The sequence below is a fragment of the Eschrichtius robustus genome, chromosome 15 (assembly GCF_028021215.1).
Source record: "Eschrichtius robustus isolate mEscRob2 chromosome 15, mEscRob2.pri, whole genome shotgun sequence".
Taxonomy (NCBI): Eukaryota; Metazoa; Chordata; class Mammalia; order Artiodactyla; family Eschrichtiidae; genus Eschrichtius; species Eschrichtius robustus.
Window position 1 is genome coordinate 20,107,332 of NC_090838.1, and position 23,376 is coordinate 20,130,707.

At 38.2% G+C, this 23,376-nt stretch overlaps 1 protein-coding gene across 11 annotated transcripts in view; it reads right to left on the reverse strand.

The window, feature by feature from the left end:
- The window catches only part of DTNB (dystrobrevin beta), a 251,519-nt gene that overhangs the window by 153,205 nt on the left and 74,938 nt on the right, over nt 1-23,376 (reverse strand). For all 11 annotated transcript variants that reach the window (XR_011076469.1, XM_068563945.1, XM_068563946.1 and 8 more), the window contains exons 6-8: nt 22,889-23,043; nt 7,716-7,821; nt 4,989-5,155 (exon numbers count right to left, since the gene is read on the reverse strand). Coding sequence is in view for 10 of the 11 variants with exons in the window: in XM_068563945.1 (XP_068420046.1) it covers nt 4,989-5,155; nt 7,716-7,821; nt 22,889-23,043 (428 nt within the window). In the remaining variant the exon portion in view is untranslated. The remainder of the gene's footprint in view (nt 1-4,988; nt 5,156-7,715; nt 7,822-22,888; nt 23,044-23,376) is intronic.

Consider the following 23,376-nt stretch of genomic DNA (forward strand, 5'->3'; position numbering starts at 1 on the left):
TGTTAAATGATGTTTAGCCCAAACCTTCCCCATCTCAGCTGATGGCAATTCCATCCTTCTGTTTGGGACAAAATCTTACAGCTTCCCTGGACTCCTTTCCTCTCACAAGCCACATCTGACCCGTGAAGCAGATTTATAAAGTATATCCTAATTCAACTCTTTTCATCACCTCTACTGCTAACATCCTATCATATCTTGTTTTAATTACTGCAATCATCTCTCTGAAATGGTCTGCTTCTATCTTTTCCTTCCACTGTTTACTCTTTACATGGCATCCAGACTGATCATTTTAAAATATAAATCAACTCAAGCTATTTTCTACCCAAAACTCTATAAAGATTCCTCCTTTCACTCAGAGTAAAAGCCAAAGTCCTTACAATGGCCAACAAGGCCCCTGTTACCTCTTTGACCCCCTCCCTACAACTCTCCTGCGGCTCCTTCTGCTCTGGCTACTCTGGCTTTTTTGCTGTTCCCTGAATTCACACACACACTCTTGCTGTATGGCCACGATCCTGAAAACTTCTGCTCTTCCCCAGATGTCTGCAGGCAGACATCTAAGACTTTGCTCAAATCTCACTTTTTCAACAAGGCCTATAAGACTATCCCCCACTCCTACCCTTGATTCCTTTTTCTGATTTCTTGCTCATGTGAGAGTCCAGTGTAAACTGGCAGAGGGGCTCTGATCCATGAATTCAGGGACCCAGCCTCCTTTCATCTAAGGACTCTGCCTCTGTTAACTAACAGAGATCCTTTCATTTGGGCTGGTGTACATAGGCAGTGGGAAGGGCAGAGATAGAAAGAATGGAGAAGACACACCTGCTTTAAACTACCTTGACCCAGAAGTAACACAGATGACTTCCAAACAAATTCTTCCATTGGTAAGAACTAGTCATATGGCCCATCTGGCTACAAGGAGGATGGCTATATAATCTAGTTATATATCCAGAAGAAAAGGAAAACATGGATACTGGTAAGTACTTCTAATCACTAAATATCTTTCTGCTCACTTTCACTACACAAAGAACACACTCAAACCTCTCCCACTGCCCAGAAGCAAACCTGAAGTCCCATTCAGTCAGCACATCTAACTACAAGTGCAGGACCTCTGGCTCTGGCACAGTTTCCTTCATCAAGACCACGTGCAGCTCCTTAAGACACAACCTATGAACTGAAAAGGCATGTTATTTGCACCTGCTCTCCCCAGTCCCAATATACAATAGTGGGACAGGAGCAGAAGGTTCTTCCTTATCAAATATTCTCCTTGGCCATGTGGGCTCTGGCACGCCCTCCTGAGGGGCCGTAAAACCTTCATAACCCACCTCTTTCCAGGGCAAGTTCTGGGTCCTTAAAAAGTGATTTTATAGCTGTAACAGTCAGGCTCATGGTTCCATTGCCAACAGAATTCCCTCAAAAACTTAGCAGGCCTTTGATCTATCTGTTTCCAGTCGGTTCCATGTGCCAGTAACCACACACAAAGTTCTTCCCCAGACATGCCTCCATGCCTCTTGCTTTCAACTAACAGAAGCTACCTGGAGGCCACATGAAACAATAGGTCAGCAGTTTCCAACTCTGGCTGCAAAACAGAATGTTGGCTGCAAAACAGAACTTTCAAAAACTGCCTGTGTCCAGGTTTCGTGTACCCTGGACCCATTAAATCAGAAGCTATGAAGGTGGGAGCAAGATGATTCTGATGAGCAGCCAATAAGAGCTACACTTCATCTGATCTTTGCCACATGACTGTCACATTTTTTTTTCAACTGAGAACATTTACTAGGTCTTTGATGCTCAAAACCTCTCTCAACTCTTATCTCTTGTTCTCTAGAAATAGTCTGTTTTCCCTTTCACTGCCCCAACTCTCAGAACTTTCTCTATTCCCTTTCATTTTTTGCTTGAAAACTAGCCAATTCTTTCCTAAGCTCATCTCTTTCATGTAATACCTTACCAATAAGAGTCAACACACACGCTAACCTTTTCCAACGTCTGGCCTAGAGTTCGCTTGGCATGAAGCAAGTCTTCCAAGTTATCATGGATGACAAATCTACCAAATTGGTCACCACTGCAGAACTTGCGTTTCTGTCTTTCCCAACTCCAACATCAGTGTCCCCATCAGCGTGCTACCTGACTGCTAAGCCAATGAACAAATTTTAAGGTTTTGTTTTAACAGAATTCCACTTCCGGTACCAACCACTGTAGCAAAAACTAAAACCTCAGTAGCTTAACACAAAGTTTCTCCCTTGCTTCCATCAGAGTCACACAGCTTGGCAGGATATTCCTCTCCACCCATTGTTCAAGGACCCAGTTTCCTTTCATTATATGGTTTCATCCTCTCTGGGTCCTAATGAAATTCTCTCCACTAAGCTGCTAGAGGGGACAGAAAAGGCACCCAGTTATTAACTGTCTTGTTCTGGGAAGACATATATCACTCTGATCACGTTCCACTGGTAACAGCTATTCACATGGTCCTTTTGGATACAGTGGGGCTGAGAAATGTAGTCTAGATGTGTGCCCGGCAAGAACAGGAAAACAGTGATGTTGATGAGCCCTAGTGGTCTCTTTAACACCCTTAAAACTTAAGCTCCACCAAGGCAGGAATCTTTGTCTAGTTTGTTCATAGATGTATCTCACAAGCCTCTTACAGCGCCTGGGACATAGCAGGTGCTCAAAAAATATCTTTTGAATAAATAATGAATGGACAGAATGAATTACAGGTATGGTACCATATGGCATTTTTTTCTATAATAAAGGCAAATGAATGGATTGATGAATAAAGGAATGGTGAATTATACTGCATAGTTACTTAGATAAAACATGAAACAGAACTTTTGGAAAAATCAAAATAAATTTCCAAGCACCAACACTACACATATCAAATCTACCATGCAAATTCATATACAAACTGGTTAAATGCACACTAAATTCATCTGTTGTGAACACAGAGAAACATTCATTCAAAATTTTAGTACAAACACAGTGGACAAACTTCAAAGAAATTACTATTAAACTGATTACACATTTTTTTGTTAGGTGGAAATTTCTTTACCCACGACAGCCTCAAAATTCATCCATATCTTCCTCAAAGAACAAGGGCACTGCACACACTCCTAGTCTTAAAAACAAGTCACACACAGACATGTAAAAGACCTTACCAATGTGCATCTACCATCATAATGCAAATACTCATCAAAATTCAGAACTAATACATTTATGATACCAGCTTCAAAATTATGCATGCTGATAATACTTGATTTTTCCTGAACTCTTAAGTCACTATAACAAAAATAAATTAATAAACTAGAAAAAAATAACAAAGCTGAAATAAAAATAACAATAAATGGCGATAAGACTTACTTCACAAGAGTGTTGTGAGGCTCAAACAGAAATATAAGAATTCACTTGTGATTTCTGTACTTTCCTTTATGTATGTTATAGATCAACAGAGTATATGAAAAACTGCTTTGTAAATCATAAAGCAATATTCAAACAGTCACTTATCTTTAAATAAATGTAAAATTCCCATTTCTATAAGGGTTTTAAATTAGCTAAATGAGCAAGTTCAAACTAAGGTGAAAAAGAAGTTCCTCATCCTCCTAGCCCCAACATCTAGAAAGAGAATTTTCAGTAGATACATTCCAGAGAATCCAATCATTATGAAAGGTAATAAGGCAAAGAGCTTTCTCAGTGTAAACAGACTCTAAACAAAAAACAGTTGAAAAATATTAATAAGTCATTTAATACAGTGGGATACTTGTACTTTAAGAAGAAGAAAAAGTAACAACTTGAAAATCTATAAATTCTCTCTAGTCAATGAAAAAGAGAATAAACTACTGGGTTTTATTTTTTGTTTTCCCTTTGCTTGTTTAAAAAATTTAAAATAATGACTCCTCAACCAAAAAAAATATTGGAATTTACAACACAAGACCCAGGATAGGAGGTTCAGTTTAACAAAATTTTATGGGTTAGCTGTAACTGAAAAGCCATCTAATAAAAAATTATCTGTAACACATTATCAGAGATGTAGGAAGTAAAGTATACACTTGATTAAAGTTTGTTTCTTGTTTTTAACTAATCCCTGATATAAACTTATTTGCTTTTTTCTTGGTTAAGTTTTAAGATGGTTAACTAGGAAAAAAAAGAAAATAGAAAAAAAACCCTGCTTATTGAAGCTTTCTAATACTTAAAGCCTAGTAGGATGACCGGGCTTAAGAACCTAGATCCTGAATTATACTTATGACCCTATATATTTTTCTACCTTTTAGCAAACCAACCAACCAACAAACAAAAGCTAGAGGAAAAGGATTTAAAGCAAGGCTATAGCAATTTAGGAAATAAAAATATGACATTTTTTAAACTCTGGAAATAAACTGAGAGAAGGGAAGAAAAAATGATTGATGCTAAACTTGTTACATGATTTATAAACACCACAGAAAAATCAGACATTGACCTCTACCCAAATACTGTTATTTAAAAGATTGCTTTTGAAAGGAAAGACATCAGCGTGGCAATTGTAAAATACAGTATTTACCCAACTTTAGAGAGGTAAAAATTTAACTCCTTCATCTCATGCAGTTTTCTCTGCAACATTTAAACCCTATAAGCATGAATAAAGTTTGCTTGAAAAAAAGAACTTTAAATCTTCCTTAAAGCTCAGAGAGTAAGTCTTCTGGGGTGGGGGTGGTACCCCCTTGTACAATTTTAAAAGGAGACACTTTTCACTGGGAAAGGGAGCACTGCAACATTCCATTTTACTGAATAAAAGGGACCACGTCAAAGGTCATAATACCTCCATCTCCTAAAACTTTAAAAACTCTGCTTTTCAAATCAAGTGATGAAGCACAACATATCTGCAAGCCCCATCATAAATGTAAGGGTTAATATTTTATGACATCACATCCTTATTTGATAGGCATCTATCAGAAAAGTGGCCCTGGTGCTGTTACGGATGAAACAGATAACCGCTAGGGACACAGACTGAGAGACAAAGCAGTTACCCAAGAGGAATGCTCCTTCATCTGGTGTTGGTTGCTGTGAGGGCCATTGGCATGGCCACGCCAAAAGCAATTTTGGCAGAGCTGGTAGTTGTGGCACTGCTGGCATCGGTACCGGAAACCCATCATACTCTCACACCGGCAATAGGAGCACTCCACAGGGTGGAAGACTTGAGGGATGAGGGCAAGGAGGAGAGGGGACCAGAGGGAGAAAGAAGTCATTTTCATTTGGAGAATAAAGTCAGTACAATGGAAAACCAAATTTAACATAAAAGCAAAGGTGAAAACAAAACTAGAAGTGAAGAATCTAAATTGTCTTCAATTTAGTTAATCTAACCAGCCATTCACTGGAATAAAAAGACAACAACAAAATTTTCCATTTAGAATAGATTACAATCCACCTTAGAAAACAACCAATTTCCTTCTTTAAAATGACTTTCATGTCTCAAAGTTTAGGTAAATAAACAAGTAAGGAGGAGAGACACTCTCATTCCAAAATTTCTCTTCCAAACCTATTTTTTTTAAGAGATGTATATTGTTAGTTGTGGACATATGTTTCCTTCACTAACATAAAATCTGTGCGAGCCAGTACGACATGCTTTATGTCTCTGTTACCTGCAAGTGGTATTTCACACAGTCCTTTGGACTGAAGGCCTCCAAATGTTTGCTGAACTAAATACTACAGGGACTTCCCTGGCAGTCCAGTGGTTAAGACTCCGAGCTTCCAATGCAGGGGGCACTGGTTTGATCCTTGGTTGGGGAACTAAGATCCCATACGCCACAAGGCACAGCCAGTAAACAAATAAATAAATAAATACTACTACATACCTGGGTGCAAATGGTAACTGGTAAAAAAGTAAGGCTAGCCATATCAAAATACTAGTTTTAGGTAAGAGCTCCAAGTATCGGCATAAAATAAGGTACTCTAACCAATGAAGGGGTAGTGATTTGGAGAGAGGGAAACTCGGGTGACCTGAGACTCCTTTCTCCACCTCACACAGCATCTTACCTCATGAAAAACTGCCAGCTGGCAGTCAGGATTTATAGGGGTTACTGGGATTCTCTTATAGCCTGAAAGTCCAGTTTACTCAGTGGAAGTGGGCAATAAGTGCACAACTGTATATTACAGATTGTTATTTATACTTTTAAATGTTGATAGCACAATTGTTCCCTCTGGCAATTCAATTCTGAACACAAGAAATGGAAGTCAAAGGAAAGAGGGATATAATATTCAAATCTTCATTTGAACAACTCTTTCTAGCACTGTGTATACAAAGGCAGTGTTGTCTCAATTGTAAGGATTTTTAGTCCTACTTCCAAAAATGCATATTAACTAGAGAATCAAGTCTCAAAACAAACGAACAACAACAACAAAACCTGAGCACTAGGTGAGAAAAATAATACAACAAGATCACTAAAGAATAACAGAAAACTAAAATCTGGAATGAGAAATCCAAAGGACATACCTCCTCTAAGAAATTTAAATTTTTGTTATCAAAATATTTCTAAGGAATAATGAAAGTGTTAATCACATAAGAATGTAATTTATAAATAATATACTACATACAAAGTCACAACAAAATGTTCACATGGATAACACTAGATCTCAACAAATGAGATCCTTTCTACTTGGGATAGCAGATATAAAATGATTTTATGAAAATGAGCTGGATATGAAACTACGAAAACATTTAGTGCTATAAAGGTATTGTCCCTCGAACCAACACTGTAATAATTTAACAGCATAAATCTCTATCCAAAAATCCTGTTTAAAAATTTAGCTGTTTTAGTCTACTCAAGAGATTCCAGAACTTTAGGAAAATAATCTTGAATCTAAGGACTTGTGAACTAAAGCCATGACTGGGTGAAAGGCTGAGAAGTTTAAAAAAAAAAAAAAAAAGGTATGAGTAGGAGGGACAGAAAATAAAAAGAGTACAACAGCGTTCTCTCATTCTTACAAAATGAAAAAAGAGGACTCTGCTTTTTAGTGCCACTCAGCTATCACTCTTTCTCTTTTGTGGAATGAGGAGAGACAGGCAAGAGCCTTGAAAGAAGGGAGCTTCCAGAGAAAAGCTAGGACCTTTCCTTTAATGAACTCAAACAACCTAAACAAGGAGATAAACTGATAGCAATAGCAGAAAAACCTAAGTAGTTACTAAGAGATAAGTACCATTTCAATTTCAAGTGAAACAAAGATTTAAGTCAAACTACTTGGGAAGGATACTGAGAGTAATTCAGTAGTAAAGGAAAAAACTGAATATGGGTGAAAGCCAGTACTAAATTCTATCTTGGCTATTTTCCTTTAAACTATTCCAAAATTTTATAGTTTTAGTGGTTGATATTGAATATATACAATTTTTTGGAGTTACGTTTTTTATAAACTAAAGAAAAACAAGGAAGTCATGGCTAAGTCAGGTGGGTTTAAGCAGAAAACAACCATCTGGGATCTTGGGGGAAAAGCCTGGAGTTTGAACCACAAAGTTTTCTGACCTGATATTACTACCTCTTGGTATCCTATCTAAGTAATAAGTCCTCCCTCCTTTTTTTTTTTTTTTTTTTTTTGAGAAATAAATATTCCTGTTTTGAAAGCTAAAACCACAAATTCAAATGATGGAGTGCCAGCAAATGTCAACTGTCATTTTCAATGATAATAACTAAGGACATTATAAATACTGTCAGTTCATATACTTCCTATAGCATAGGGAACTGAATGATAAAAGTTCTGCTTACCATTCTCAACGTGGGCAAGCCGATGCATGAGAGGTAGCCAGACAAGGCACTGGGGAGGAGGATCGGCCATCATGGTGTCTAAAAACATATTTAGCATTATCTTTTTCTGTGAAGAGAAAAAAAAACAAATATACTTCATATTTTTCAAATATCTCTGAACTCTAAGATTAAGTTAACTTAGGATTCTCCCAACCAAGTTGTAATGAAATACATGGGAAATTTTATAGCAAAATAAATAATATTTTGCATTACTATAGACACTGCTACACACTATCCTATACACTACTGCTGTATTCAAATGCATTTCCACTTACATTATTCTATTTGAGTCTTAAAACAACTGTATAGGGCTTCCCTGGTGGCGCAGTGGGTGGGAGTCCGCCTGCCAGTGCGGGGGGACATGGGTTTGAGCCCTGGTCCGGGAAGATCCCACGTGCCGCGGAGCAGCTGGGCCCGTGTGCCGCAGCTGCTGGGCCTGCGCTCTAGAGCCTGCAAGCCACGGCTGCTGAGCCCACGTGCCACGGCTACTGGGGCCTGCGCGTCTGGAGCCCGTGCTCCGCAGCAGAGAGGCCACCGCAATGAGAGGCCCACGCACCGCAGTGAAGAGTGGCCCCCGCTCGCCGCAGCTGGAGAGAGCCCACGTGCAGCATCGAGGACCCAATGCAGCCATAAATAAATAAATAAATAAATAAATTTATTAAAAAAAAAACAAAAAACAACTGTATAAGACAAATAGGCTAGGATGGAATTACTATGTTGTACACCTGAAAATAATATTGTAAGTTAACTATATTTCAATAAAACATATGAAATGAAAAAAAGATAAATAGGCTAGGTATTACTATCTTCATTTTACAGATGAGATAATATAGGAATGACGCATTTAAATGACCTGTAAAGGTCCTACCAAAATCAGGACTACAACTCAGGTGGCCTTCAAATGACTATTTCTGAAGAATTCTGAAGGAAAGTCTCAGGTCCAGGACAGAGACTGCAGGCCAGCACTGAATCGAGGGAGGGAAAGGTTCTCACATATATGCAAGAGGGCTGAATGAGGGTGATAACAGTAGGAAGTTACTGTCCAAAGGCCCTTATACGTAGCTATGCATTGATGGTGTAGTTTGAGAAATGCCTACTCAAATAGGCTAAATAAAGTTTTCCAAAGTGTTTTCCATCTCAGGCATCAAAGTTACTAATGTTTCTGAGATTTCAGTGGAATCTGGGAGGAATGCATGAGCAACGTTAAAAATAAAAACAGAAAGTTCACCCAACATTTGAATGGAGGTTCAGACATGGAAAATGCCTCTTATAACAGATATGCAAATAACTGCAATAAACCAAAATGAAATTAAAAGTCTCTAATTAAAATTGAGAAAGAAGATGCTAGGAAGTTTTTAGCTAGTCAGAGGTGGTTAATATACGTTTGTACTGTATCACTTATCGTAAATGTAATGTCTAAATTAATGTTTCTGAATCATCTTATATTTGTTAAAAATTACACTTTTACAAATCCACTTATAATCCTAATGTTACTTTCCCTAAAAGTTTTGATTCACCTATCATGGAGTTTTGTGTGGTTTTTTAAATCTTCAAGATGAAAAGGAACAATTATACTTGATATCTCAGAACTCCCTCATAAATACGCTCAGGATCAGTTTCCAAAAGTTGTCCTAAGTCATACTATAATTTGAAGTCCTCCAAAAGCATGAGGAATGAAACCAGAAGAATTGTGTCCCAGTGCTCTGTCTTCCATTAACTACGTGATTTGGGGGAAATCACCTAACTTTCTGGTTTCAGTTTTCTTATCTCTCAAGGGCTAGAGCAGTGGTTCTTGAAGCATGGTCAGAGGTCCCCCTGCGAGGTTCCTAAAACATTTCCAAGGAGCCCATGAGGTCAAAACTATTTTCATAATAATACTAAGACATTATTTGCCTTTTTCAATCTGATTCTCTCATGACTGCACAGTGGAATGTTCCAGAGGCAACGTGGCATATCCACAATTATCTGCAAAAGCTTTTAAAATATTCCTCCCTTTTCCAACTACACAGCTGTCTGAAGCCAGATTTTCTTTCCATACTTTAACCAAAACAACATATCACAACAGATTGAATGGATAAGCAGATATAAAAACCCAGCTGTCTTCAACTGAGCCAAATATTAAAGAAATTTGCAAAAAATATAAAACAATGGCATTCTTCTCATTAAATTTTTTTGCTTTGGAATATCTATTTTTCATAAAATATATTATTTATGTTAATATGTAATCGGTTTATCATTGCTCTTTTTAAATGATTTAATATTTTATAATTTATCAGTTTTGATTTCTAATATGGAAATACTGATAGATATAACTCATATAAACAAAAGTTCTCCGGGGTGCTCAAATATTTTCGGGGGTGTAAAAAGGTCCTGATACCAAAAAGTTTGAGAACTCATGGGACAGAATTCCCAGCTCTAAAATTCTGTCCCATTTCCCAAAATTCACTCTTTTTCTCTACCTTTTTGTTTTGTTTTATTTTGGTTTTGCTCCTGAGTTGAACACATTCTTTGCATTTCTCTTTATTTTTTACAACAGAATATTTATAACAAAAACTATAATAAAATTACAAGTAATGAACATTCTTGCCACAATTCTCATTTTTCTGTATTTCCCTCCAAATGCATATGTTTCTATATAATTATGTACATAGGGTATATAAAAATATATAATCTGTCTTTCCACTTAATGTTTTTTCTTTTTTTAATAAATCTATTTATTTATTTATTTATTTCTGGCTGAATTGGGTCTTTGTTGCTACGCGGGGGCTCTCTCTAGTTGTGGCAAGTGGGGGCCACTCTTCGTTGCCATGCACGGGTTTCTCATAGCGGTGGCTTCTCTTGTTGCAGAGCACAGGCTCTAGGCGTGTGGGCTTCAGTAGTTTAGGCACGTGAGCTCTGAAGCACAGGCTCAATAGTTGTGGCGCCCAGGCTAAGCTGCTTCGCGGCATGTGGGATCTTCCCAAACCAGGGCTCAAACCCGTGTCCCCTGCATTGGCAGGCAGATTCCCAACCACTGCGCCACCAGGGAATCCAACACTTAATGTTTTATTAAATACTTTATTGTTTTGCTACAAGGTCTTCTTTTCTAATCATTTTAACAGCTGCCTCATCCACTGAGCAAAAACACCATGATTTATTTATGCTTTCCTCAATAAAACATTGAGCCTGTTTTTATCTTTGTATGCACTCTCATATTTTTCTTAGAAACCAGTGTTTCTGCTTGTTGCCTACTTCCCCGCGCTTTGTTATTCTAATCGTCAATACTGACAATTATTAGTCTAAATGCCATTTGACTTCCTCCCTCCACTCTTGGCTACAACTTTCCTATTTTAAAAGAGGGGAGAAATCATCTCGTAAAAGTGAGAAATCCACTATCACTAAAATAACGTGAGAAAACAAGTAAAATAATTTAGCATTAGGTCATCATAGCTGCAATTTCCAATCTCATCTTTTCCATTAAAAACTCCTATTTTCTGGGACTTCCCTGGTGGTGCAATGGTTAAGAATCCGCCTGCCAATGGAGGGGACATGGGTTCAATCCCTGGTCCGGGAAGACCCCACATGCTGTGGAGCAACTAAGCCCATGTGCCACAACTACTGACCCTACGTGCCGTAACTACTGAAGCCCACAAGTTCTAGGGCCCGCATGCTGCAACTATTGAGCCTGTGTGCTGCAACTACTGAAGCCCGGGCACCTAGAGCCTGTGCTCTGCAACAAGAGAAGCCACCGCAATGAGAAGCCCGCACACCGCAACGAAGAGTAGCCCCCACTCGCCACAACTAGAGAAAGCCCGTGCACAGCAACAAAGACCCAATGCAGCCAAAAACAACAACAACAAAAACAACAAAACAAAACTCCTATTTTCTTATGGGCAACAGGGAAATATTTCTTATCCATTGCCCTATCACATACTTGGTAATCAGTTAAACAATGTATGACATTTAGCTAAAAGACTTAAAAACAGCATTTTTTAAATCTTTCAGATTAAAATGTTTTTATACAAACTTTCTGTGTAAAGTTATAGAAGTATTTTGTCTGACAAGAGCAAACACACATTAACTGGTTACAGGACCAGTGCTATGGGTCAGCCTTTCAGTTATTATAAGACACTGAATTTGTCCATATCACAGATTTATTCTGGACTTTGAAAATTAGAGTACTTTGTAATGACACAACAATATAGTGTTGCTGTGCTTTTTATCGAGATACTTTTATTTATTATAGCTTTTTTTAAAAAAGAATGGAAAAAGTCTTCAAAAATTCAGAAATTCGGTATTTTCCTCATTGCAAAGATTGTCTCATTTGAGAAAATTATGGAATAATACCAGTGAAAACAACAAGGTTGCAATCACATCCAGGAGCTTTAAGCTTGCAGTTAGAATGCAAGCCCAGATACTTTCTCATGCCATAATAGATTTAAAACCACTACTCAATCCAACTACCTAGCAAGCACTGATGATTTTCCAGACACTGTTAGTCATGGGGATTTAAATTTGAAGAAGACCAAGGTGCATCCCTCAGGGCATAAGTGAGCTAGATGTAACAGGCCAGGGCCTGTAGAAGAGGAAACAATTAATCCTACATTGAAAGATTCAGAGCAACAAAGACAAGGAGATATTTAGCTGTGACTTGAAATATGAGGCCTTTGTTGGAGGAGACAAAGAAGGTCGGGGTTACTGGCATTTCAGTGAGAGCTAACAGCATAAACAAAGAAGAGAAGTATACCACTTTCACCTACTCAAAACAAGAGAAATGTAAATCAAAACTATGCTGAGATAAAACTCTCAGATTGGCAAAAATTCCTAAATGTAAGAACATGTATTGTTGGCAAGGCTGTGGAGAAAAAGATGGACTTACACACTGCTGGTGGGAGTGTAAATGGTACAACCCCTGTGGCACTGGGGCAATATCTAAAAAGAATCCATGGCATCCTGAGGGATGGGGTCTGTCGGGGTAGGAGGGATCAGGAATGAAGGTGAAAGAGAGGCTGGGGTTGGATCGATAAGCAACACCTTGTCTGGCTAACTATCTTATCCAGGAGGCAGTGAGGAGTTAGTAAGGTTTTTTCAAAGCAAACTAGGGACATCAACAGGGCTGTTGTTTAAAATGAAGATTTAAACTCAAATTTGCTTATGATTAAAAGGAATAATGGGGAGGACCTTCAAGATGGTGGAGGAGCAAGACGTGGCGACCACCTTCCTCCCCACAGATACATCAAAAATACATCTACATGTGGAACAACTCCTACAGAACACCTACTGAACACTGGCAGAAGACCTCAGACTTCCCAAAAGGCAAGAAACTCCCCACGTACCTGGCCGTGTGGCTGATAGGGTCTTGATGCTCCAGCTGGCTGTCAGGCCTGAGCCTCTGAGGTGAGAAGGCCGAGTTCAGGACATTGGACCACCAGAGACCTCCTGGCCGCACGTAATATCTATCAGCGAGAGCTCTCCCACATACCTCTGTCTCAACACTAAGACCCAGCTCCACTCAACGACCAGCAAGCTACAGTGTTGGATACCCTATGCCAAACAACTAGCAAGACAGGAACACAACCCCACCCATTAGCAGAGAGGCTGCCTAAAATCATAATAAGTGCACAGACACCCCAAAACACACCACTGGACGCAGTCCTGCCCACCAGAAAGACAAGATCCAGGCTCACCCACCAGAACACAGGCACCAGTCCCCTCCGCCAGGAAGGCTACACAACCCACTGCACCAACCTTACCCACTGGGGGCAGACACCAAAAACAACAGAAACTACGAACCTGCAGCCTGTGAAAAGGAGACCCCAAACATGATAAACTAAGCAAAATGAAAAGACAGAGAAATACGCAGCAGATGAAGGAGCAAAGTTAAAGCCCACCAGACGAGACAAATGAAGAGGAAATAGGCAGTCTACCTGAAAAAGAATTCAGAGTAATGACAGTAAAGATGATCCAAAATCTTGGAAATAGAATAGAGAAAATACAAGAAACGTTTAACAAGGACCTAGAAGAACTAAAGAGCAAACAAACAATGATGAACAACACAATAAATGGAACTAAAAATTCTCTAGAAGCAATCAATAGCAGAATAACTGAGGCAGAAGAACGGACAAGTGACCTGGAAGATAAAATAGTGGAAATAACTACCGCAGAGCAGGATAAAGAAAAAAGAATGAGAAGAATTGAGGACAGTCTCAGAGACCTCTGGGACAATATTAAACGCACCAACATTCGAATTACAGGGGTCCCAGAAGAAGAAGACAAAAAGAAAGGGACTGAGAAAACACTTGAAGAGATTATAGTTGAAAACTTCCCTAATATGGGAAAGGAAATAGTCAATCAAGTCCAGGAAGCACAGAGAGTCCCATACAGGATAAATCCAAGGAGAAACATGCCAAGACACGTATTAATCAAACTATCAAAAATTAAATACACAGAAAAAATATTAAAAGCAGCAAGCAAAAAGCAACAAATAACACACAAGGGAATCCCCATAAGGTTAACAGCTGATCTTTCACCAGAAACTCTCCAAGCCAGAAGGCAGTGGCAGGACATATTTAAAGTGATGAAAGGGAAAAACCTACAACCACGGTTACTCTACCCAGCAAGGATCTCATTCAGATTCGATGGAGAAATTAAAACCTTTACAGACAAGCAAAAGCTAAGAGAATTCAGCACCACCAAACCAGCTTTACAACAAATGCTAAAGGAACCTCTCTGGGCAGGAAACACAAGAGAAGGAAAAGACCTACAAAAACAAACCTAAAACAATTAAGAAAATGGTAACAGGAACATACATATCGATAATTACCTTAAATGTAAGTGGATTAAATGCTCCAACCAAAAGACATAGACTGGCTGAATGGATACAAAAACAAGACCTGTACATATGCTGCCTACAAGAGACCCACTTCAGACCTACGGACACATACAGACCGAAAGTGAGGGATGGAAAAAGATATTCCACGCAAATGGAAATCAAAAGAAAGCTGCAGTAGCAATTCTCGTATCAGACAAAATAGACTTTAAAATAAAGACTATTACAAGAGACAAAGCAGGACACTACATAATGATCAAGGGATCAATCCAAGAAGAAGACATAACAATTGTAAATATTTGTGCACCCAACATAGGAGCACCTCAATACATAAGGCAAACACAACAGCCATAAAAGGGGAAATCGACAGTAACACAATCATAGTAGGGGACTTTAACACCCCACTTTCACCAATGGACAGATCATCCAAAATGAAAATAAATAAGGAAACACAAGCTTCAAATGATACATTAAACAAGATAGACTTAATTGATATTTATAGGACATTCCATCCAAACAAAATACACTTTCTTCACAAGTGCTCATGGAACATTCTCCAGGATAGATCACATCTTGGGTCACAAATCAAGCCTTGGTAAATTTAAGAAAACTGAAATTGTATCAAGTATCTTTTCCAACCACAATGCTATGAGACTAGATATCAATTACAGGAAAAAAACCGTAAAAAATACAAACACATGGAGGCTAAAGAATACACTACTAAATAACCAAGAGATCACTGAAGAAATCAAAGAGGAAATCAAAAAATACCTAGAAACAAATGACAATGAAAACATGACAACCCAAAACCTATGGGATGCAGCAAAAGCAGTTCTAAGAGGGAAGTTTATAGCAATACAATCCTACCTCAAGAAACGAGAAAAATCTCAAATAAACAACCTAACCTTACATCTAAAGCAATTAGAGAAAGAAGAAAAAAAAAAAAAACCCCAAAGTTAGCAGAAGGAAAGCAATCATAAAGATCAGAGCAGAAATAAATGAAAAAGAAATGAAGGAAACAATGGCAAAGATCAATAAAACTAAAAGCTGGTTCTTTGAGAAGATAAACAAAATTGATAAACCATTAGCCCGACTCATCAAGAAAAAAAGGGAGAAGACTCAAATCAGTAGAATTAGAAATGAAAAAGGAGAAGTAACAACTGACACTGCAGAAATACAAAGGATCATGAGAGATTACTACAAGCAACTATGTGCCAATAAAATAGACAACCTGGAAGAAATGGACAAATTCTTAGAAAAGCACAACCTTCCAAGACTGAACCAGGAAGAAATAGAAAATATAAACAGACCAATCACAAGCACTGAAATTGAAAATGTGATTAAAAATCTTCCAACAAACCAAAGTCCAGGACCATATGGCTTCACAGGTGAATTCTATCAAACATTTAGAGGAGAGCTAACACCTATCCTTCTCAAACTCTTCCAAAATATAGCAGAGGGAGGAACACTCCCAAACTCATTCTACCAGGCCACCATCACCCTGATACCAAAACCAGACAAAGAGGTCACAAAAAAAGAAAACTACAGGCCAATATCTCTGATGAACATAGATGCAAAAATCCTCAACAAAATACTAGCAAACAGAATCCAACAGCACATTAAAAGGATCATACACCATGATCAAGTGGGGTTTATCCCAGGAATGCAAGGATTCTTCAATAGACACAAATCAATCCATGTGTTACACCATATTAACAAATTGAAGGATTAAAACCATATGATTATCTCAATAGATGCAGAAAAAGCTTCCAACAAAATTCAACACCCATTTATGATAAAAACCCTCCAGAAAGTAGGCATAGAGGGAACTTACCTCAACATAATAAAGGCCATATATGACAAACCCACAGCCAACATCGTCCTCCATGGTGAAAAACTGAAACCATTTCCTCTAATATCAGGAACAAGACAAGGTTGCCCACTCTCACCACTATTATTCAACATAGTTTTGGAAGTTTTAGCCACACCAATCAGAGAAGAAACAGAAATAAAAGGACTCCAAATCGGAAAAGAAGTAGTAAAACTGTCACTGTTTGCAGATGACATGATACTATACATAGAGAATCCTAAAGATGCCACCAGAAAACTCCTAGAGCTAATCAATGAACTTGATAGAGTAGCAGGATACAAAATTAATGCACAGAAATCTCTTGCATTTCTATACACTAATGATGAAAAATCTGAAAGAAAAATTAAGGAAACACTCCCATTTACCACTGCAACTAAAAGAATAAAATACCTAGGAATAAACCTACCTAAGGAGACAGAAGACCTGTATGCAGAAAACTATAAGACACTGATGAAAGAAACTAAAGACGATACAAACAGATGGAGAGATATACCATGTTCTTGGATTGGAAGAATCAACATTGTGAAAATGACTCTACTACCCAAAGCAATCTACAGATTCAACGCAATCCCTATCAAACTACCACTGTCATTTTTCACAGAACTAGAGCAAAAATTTGCAAAATTTGTATGGAAACACAAAAGACACCGAACAGCCAAAGCAATCTTGAGAAAGAAAAACGGAGCTGGAGGAATCAGGCTCCCTGACCTCAGACTATACTACAAAGCTATAGTAATCAAGACAGTATGGCACTCGCACAAAAACAGAAATATAGATCAATGGAACAGGATAGAAAGCCCAGAGATAAACCCACACACGTATGGTCACCTTATCTTTGATAAAGGAGGCAAGACTACACAATGGAGGAAAGAAATTAAAGACCTCTTTAATAAGTGGTGCTGGGAAAGCTGGACAGAATGAAATTAGAACACTCCCTAACACCATACACAAAAATAAACTCAAAATGGATTAAAGACATAAATGTAAGGCCAGACACTATCAAACTCTCAGAGGAAAACACTGGCAGAACTCTATGACATAAATCACGGTGAGATACTTTTTGACCCACCTCCTAGAGAAATGGAAATAAAAACAAAAATAAACAAATGGGACCTAATGAAACTTAAAAGCTTTTGCACAGCAAAGGAAACCATAAACAAGACGAAAAGACAACCCTCAGAATGGGAGAAAATATTTGCAAATGAAGTAACTGACAAAGGATTAATCTCCAAAATATACAAGCAGCTCATGCAGCTCAATATCAAAAACACAAACAACCCAATCCAAAAATGGGCAGAAGACGACCTAACTAGACATTTCTCCAAAGAACATATACAGATTGTCAACAAACACATGAAAGGATGCTCAATATCACTAATATCAGAGAAGTGCAAATCAAAATTACAATGAGGTATCACCTCACACCAGTCAGAATGGCCAACATCAAAAAATCGACAAACAATAATGTTGGAGAGGGTGTGGAGAAAAGGGAACCCTCTTGCACTGTTGGTGGGAATGTAAATTGATACAGCCACTATGGAGAACAGTATGGAGGTTCCCTAAAAAACTAAAATTAGAACTACCATATGACCCAGCAATCCCACTACTGGGCATATACCCTGAGAAAACCGTAATTCAAAAAGAATCATGGACCACAATGTTCATTGCAGCACTATTTACAATAGCTAGGACATGGAAGCAACCTAAGTGTCCATCAACAGATGAATGGATAAAGAAGATGTGGCACATATATACAATGGAATATTACTCAGCCATAAAAAGAAACGAAATTGAGTTATTTGTAGCGAGGTGGATGGACCTAGAGTCAGTCATACAGAGTGAAGTAAGTCAGAAAGAGAAAAACAAATACCATATGCTAACACATATATATGGAATCTAAAAAAAAAAAAAAAAAAAAGGTTCTGAAGAACCTAGGGAATAAAGACGCAGGCGTGGGGAGGGGGAAGGGGAACCTGGGGCGAAGTGAGAGAGTGGCATGGACTTATATATACTACTAAATGTAAAACAGATAGCTAGTGGGAAGCAGCTGCATAGCACAGGGAGATCAGCTCGGTGCTTTGCGACCACCTAGAGGGGTGGGATAAGGAGAGTGGGCGGGAGATGCAAGAGGCAGAGGATATGGGGATATATGTATGCATATAGCTGATTCACTTTGTTACACAGCAGAAACTAACACAACACTGTAAAGCAATTATACTCCAATAAAGATGTTAAAAAGAAAAATGGAAGTATTTCTGCTCTAATGCAACACATGCATTACTGGAAAACTGTACCTACTGCAAAACTGTGAATTTAAAAATAATAAGGTATGTGAGAAAAACAGGGTTGGAACAAACCTAAAAACCTATGCAGTTTTGTAAACAGAGGACTAACAAAACAATAGCAATACTAATAAGAGTACCAGAACAATTAAATCTCCACAGACATTTTCAGCAAGATGATACCTTTCAGCCTTAAATCCTGAGATGCTTTTTTCCTTCTTCATGGTCAGGACACACAAGTTCTAATATATATCAGTTTTATCAAAACTATCGAATCCAGTGGATAGCTAACCCCATCAATTAAATTTTTTTAGCATGGGGTGGGGTCAGGAGAGGAATGTCTTCACAGTTTTTTTTCATTTGTATCCACAACTTCATCACCATAACACTGTAGAAAGTGAAGCATTCATGAAATCCTCCAAACTAGCCACTTCTTTCACTAAAGAAAGGTACTTCTGCAGGATTTTCAGCTTCTTTCTTAAAAATAGTCATACTTTAATAGCGATCATTTCTTTTTCAGCCCAGAACATTAATATGTTGGGGAAAACAGCATATGAACTCCACTTTACACTGACACCATTCTCTCTATCCGATGATGTATGAGCTAACTCACATTAAGGAAACTTATACATAGGAAAGCAAGCTGCATGGAAAAAGCTTATTTTCAAAAAGAAACCAAAACTTGTTGAATTTAACTCTTGCTGCATGGAACTTCGTCGTAATAGTCGCCCTCTCCCTCTCTCTCTCTGTCTCTCTCTCTCCTTTTGGTGGAAGGGGTCATTCTACCAGTAGTTTATATTTCTTTTGAGATAAGCTTCTCTGACTTTTCCAAATTTGGCATATATCAAAACAAGACTGAATTTTTTATAAGAATCTAAAGCAGATGAAAAGCAACAATCAGGTTGTGAGTTCAAAGGCCTCACAATCATGGTATAAAGTAATGTGTAGAATCCTAGACAGAAGTCTTTTTTTTTTTAATACATAAATTTATTTATTTATTTTTGGCTGCGTTGAGTCTTCGTTGCTGTGCGTGGGCTTTCTAGTTGTGGTGAGCGGGGGCTACTCTTCACTGCGGTGCGCGGGCTTCTCATTGTGGTGGCTTCTCTTGTTGTGGAGCACAGGTGCGCAGCCTTCAGTAGTTGTGGCTCACGGGCTCTAGAGCGCAGGCTCAGTACTTGTGGCGCACGGGCTTAGTTTCTCCGCAGCATGTGGGATCTTCCCGGACCAGGGATCGAACCCGTGTCGCCTGCATTGGCAGATGGATTCTTAACCACTGCGCCACCAGGGAAGTCCCTAGACAGCAGTCTTAAAATTAACAATTGGAATTTTTTTATATTCTTCAACATTTTAAATTGCTATTCCAATTCAGAGTCTTACTTTAGTACTCTCATTACGATTTAATCAAAGATTACTTTAGGTTTAGTGCCTCACATAATTATCATCCATTGGTCAAATGTTCTTCACTGATACTTCTGTGTATAAATTCCTTTGCCTGTCCTGACACTATTTAACAGCAGCATTCCAGAACTTGATCAATTTTTAGCCTGATCTCCAGGAAGCATCTATGTGAAAAGCCACGTAAGTATCATATACAAGATTATCCCAGAGGACTGTGGAGGCAGCTGTTTGACGTGATTGTATTAGTAAAGCAGCAGCAGCAGTGAGATGAGTTCTAAATGAAAACTGGTTGTGGTGTCTTCATCCTACTCATCCTCACTTATATCTCTGTAGGGTATTTTAACACCTGCAGGACACTTTTTTTTTCTTTTTAACATCTTTATTGGAGTATAATTGCTTTACAATGGTGTGTTAGTTTCTGCTTTATAACAAAGTGAATCAGCTATACATATACATATATCCCCATGCAGGACACTCTTGTACCAGGATATGTTTGGATAGCCTCATATCACTTGAAAAATGCATATTCAGGGGCAAAATGCAAACTATGCTTTATTAGAATAACTGAAGCAGAGAGATATTTTTAATATGCTAAAAGCTGATACTGTCACTTATGCTTAGAGAAAAAAATAATGTATAGAGACTAATTTCCACAAAAGCAATCAGCCAAAGTGTGTAGAAATCTGGGAAGAACGTCTCCTCAGAAATTAATAAAAATAACTCTCCTGTATTATGGGTGGCACCTTCGGTGCTAAAGCCGAGTAATCCCTAGACAAGCTGTAAAATACTGTTTGGAAGGCTGAATTCAGACATATATGAGTTCTTAACTTTAAATGTAAAAACGGATGTGTATGTGTTTGTTTCTTGGTTCCTTTGTGAATCAAAGTATCACAGGTCAGGAGGATCTGGTTTACAATGTCCTTTCAGTTCTCAAACCTTTAGTTTTGTTCCTTTTATATTTTAACCTTTTACTTTTAAATAATTTCAGGCTTATGGAAACGCTGTTAAGAAGATTATTTCAAAATTCCCATTTACCATTAACCCAGACTCCTCAAATGTTAACAGTACAAAAGAGATGTCCCTTTACCTTTAAATATGTCAGATTGTACTTCTGCAAAACCAGGACTTTCTCTTAATTAAATATAAGTATCAAAATCAGGAAATTACCATTACTGACAGAATACTATTATCTAGTCTACAAAAATTTTTTTAGAAGAAATGCAAATGTTTTTTATTTAAAAATTTTTTTTTATTTTTTGACTACGTTGGGTCTTCGTTGCTGCCCGCGGGCTTTCTCTAGTTGTGGCGAGCGGGGGCTACTCTTCGTTGCGGTGCATGGGCTTCTCATTGCCGTGGCTTCTCTTGTTGCGCCACACAGGCTCCAGGCACACAGGCTTCAGTAGTTGTGGCGTGTGGGCTCAGTAGTTATGGCTCATAGGCTCTAGAGCGCAGGCTCAGTAGTTGTGGCGCATGGGCTTAGTTGCTCCGCAGCATGTGGAATCTTCCCAGACCAGGGATTGAACCCATGTCCCCTGCATTGGCAGGCGGATTCTTAACTACTGCGCCACCAGGGAATTCTCTGAGTCTACAAAATTTATTCAGATTTTCTCTACTGTCCCAATAATGTCCTTTATAAACAACAACAAAATTCTGGATCATTTCAGTTTTCATGTCTCTAGATACCTGTAATCTGGAACAGTTCCTCAGTCTTTTTTTTGTCTTTCATGACACCAACACTTTTAAAGTGTACAAGCCAGTTATGTTGTAGAAATCCTGCATTTGGCTTTGTCAGATGTTTCCTCAATGAGACTCAGGTTGTGCTTTTCTGGCAGGAGAACCACAGCAGTGACACTGGGTGCTTCTCAGAGCATCCTATCAATAGGCAGGGTTATCAGCCTCTCCCTTTACTGGTGATATGGGTTTGATCACTTGGTTAAAGTGATCAGGTTTCTCCACTGTAAAGTTACTATGTTTCCTTTGTAATTAACAAATATCTTATGGGGAGATACTTTCAGACTATGTCAGTATCCTATTTCCAATAATCTTTTACCTACTAGTTTTAACATAGATATTTTTTCTTAATTCTCTGCTCTACAGAACTTTCTGAGTTTAGCATGAAGCTCCTTTATCTCATCTCTACCTGAAAAAAAAAAAAAAAAAAAAAGGATGCTACAGCCAGCATCCACTCTGCTCTCACTTCTTTGAGGCATAGTTAAGATCTCAGGAATACACTCAACCTCTACAGCAGGACCACAAAAGGACACTCACAAATAAAGAAGAAACCAAATCTATCTTTCTTTCATATGAAAATGGCAGTATACCCTTGAGGGATTTTGAGCTGGCAGTTGAGAGCTGTATAAGCATTCCTTGTCTTCAGTGCTCAGGAAACAATAATCCAGTATTATATTGAGTTTTATATCAAAATTCCTATACTTCACAGTTAAAAAACTCATTAGGGAGAGTAATATATGTCGAGCAGCAATAAGATAAATACTTTACCTTAAACATTTTTCTTGAAATTTTTAGTAATTTAAAATATTTCAACTGTTACCATTTTTTCAGAAAAGACTTGCCTCCCCTCTTCCAAGAAAAGAGTTCTCAGGTGAATTTTTAATCCCCCCTTCTTTCTACATCCACTCCTCTGACTTAAAAGTTCTTTTTCCTCCCCTACTCAAGACCTATATTCCTCGAGTGAAGCAATCTGGCGAAATCTGACAAAAGGTGGAGGGGTGGATGAGAGCCCTTCTAATCCTACATTCTATAAACCCGTCCTTACCTGCTGTGGAAAACAGGTGCGGACTGAGTGTTCTGTGTAACCAAAAGATGGCCCTTCAAAGACAGCTGTTGGGAGCTTCAGAACTTCCTTCAGAAACTGGTCAAACTTGCCAAATATCATTAAGCCATTGGAATCTGACATCTGGGAGAAAACATCTATGAGAACAAAACCAAATAAAGTCAAACTATAAGGAAATATCAACTCTTTATAAACAGCTCTATGTCATTTGTATACCAGTCCAAAAGCATCATTAAAAAGTATCATAAAGTTATTATGATTTTTAGTTAACATGTATTCTCATTCTCATTAACACTGTGTGGTTACTTTGCTGATGAGGCCCCTCTTTCCCACCCACTTAATAGTCTTACCTAAACATCACATAACCACTCATGTATGTCTACCTACCTACTCTTTTTGAGCATACATAACTGGACAATATATAACTTTTTATTTCATTTATTTACACCTCACTTTATTCCAAGAACAAT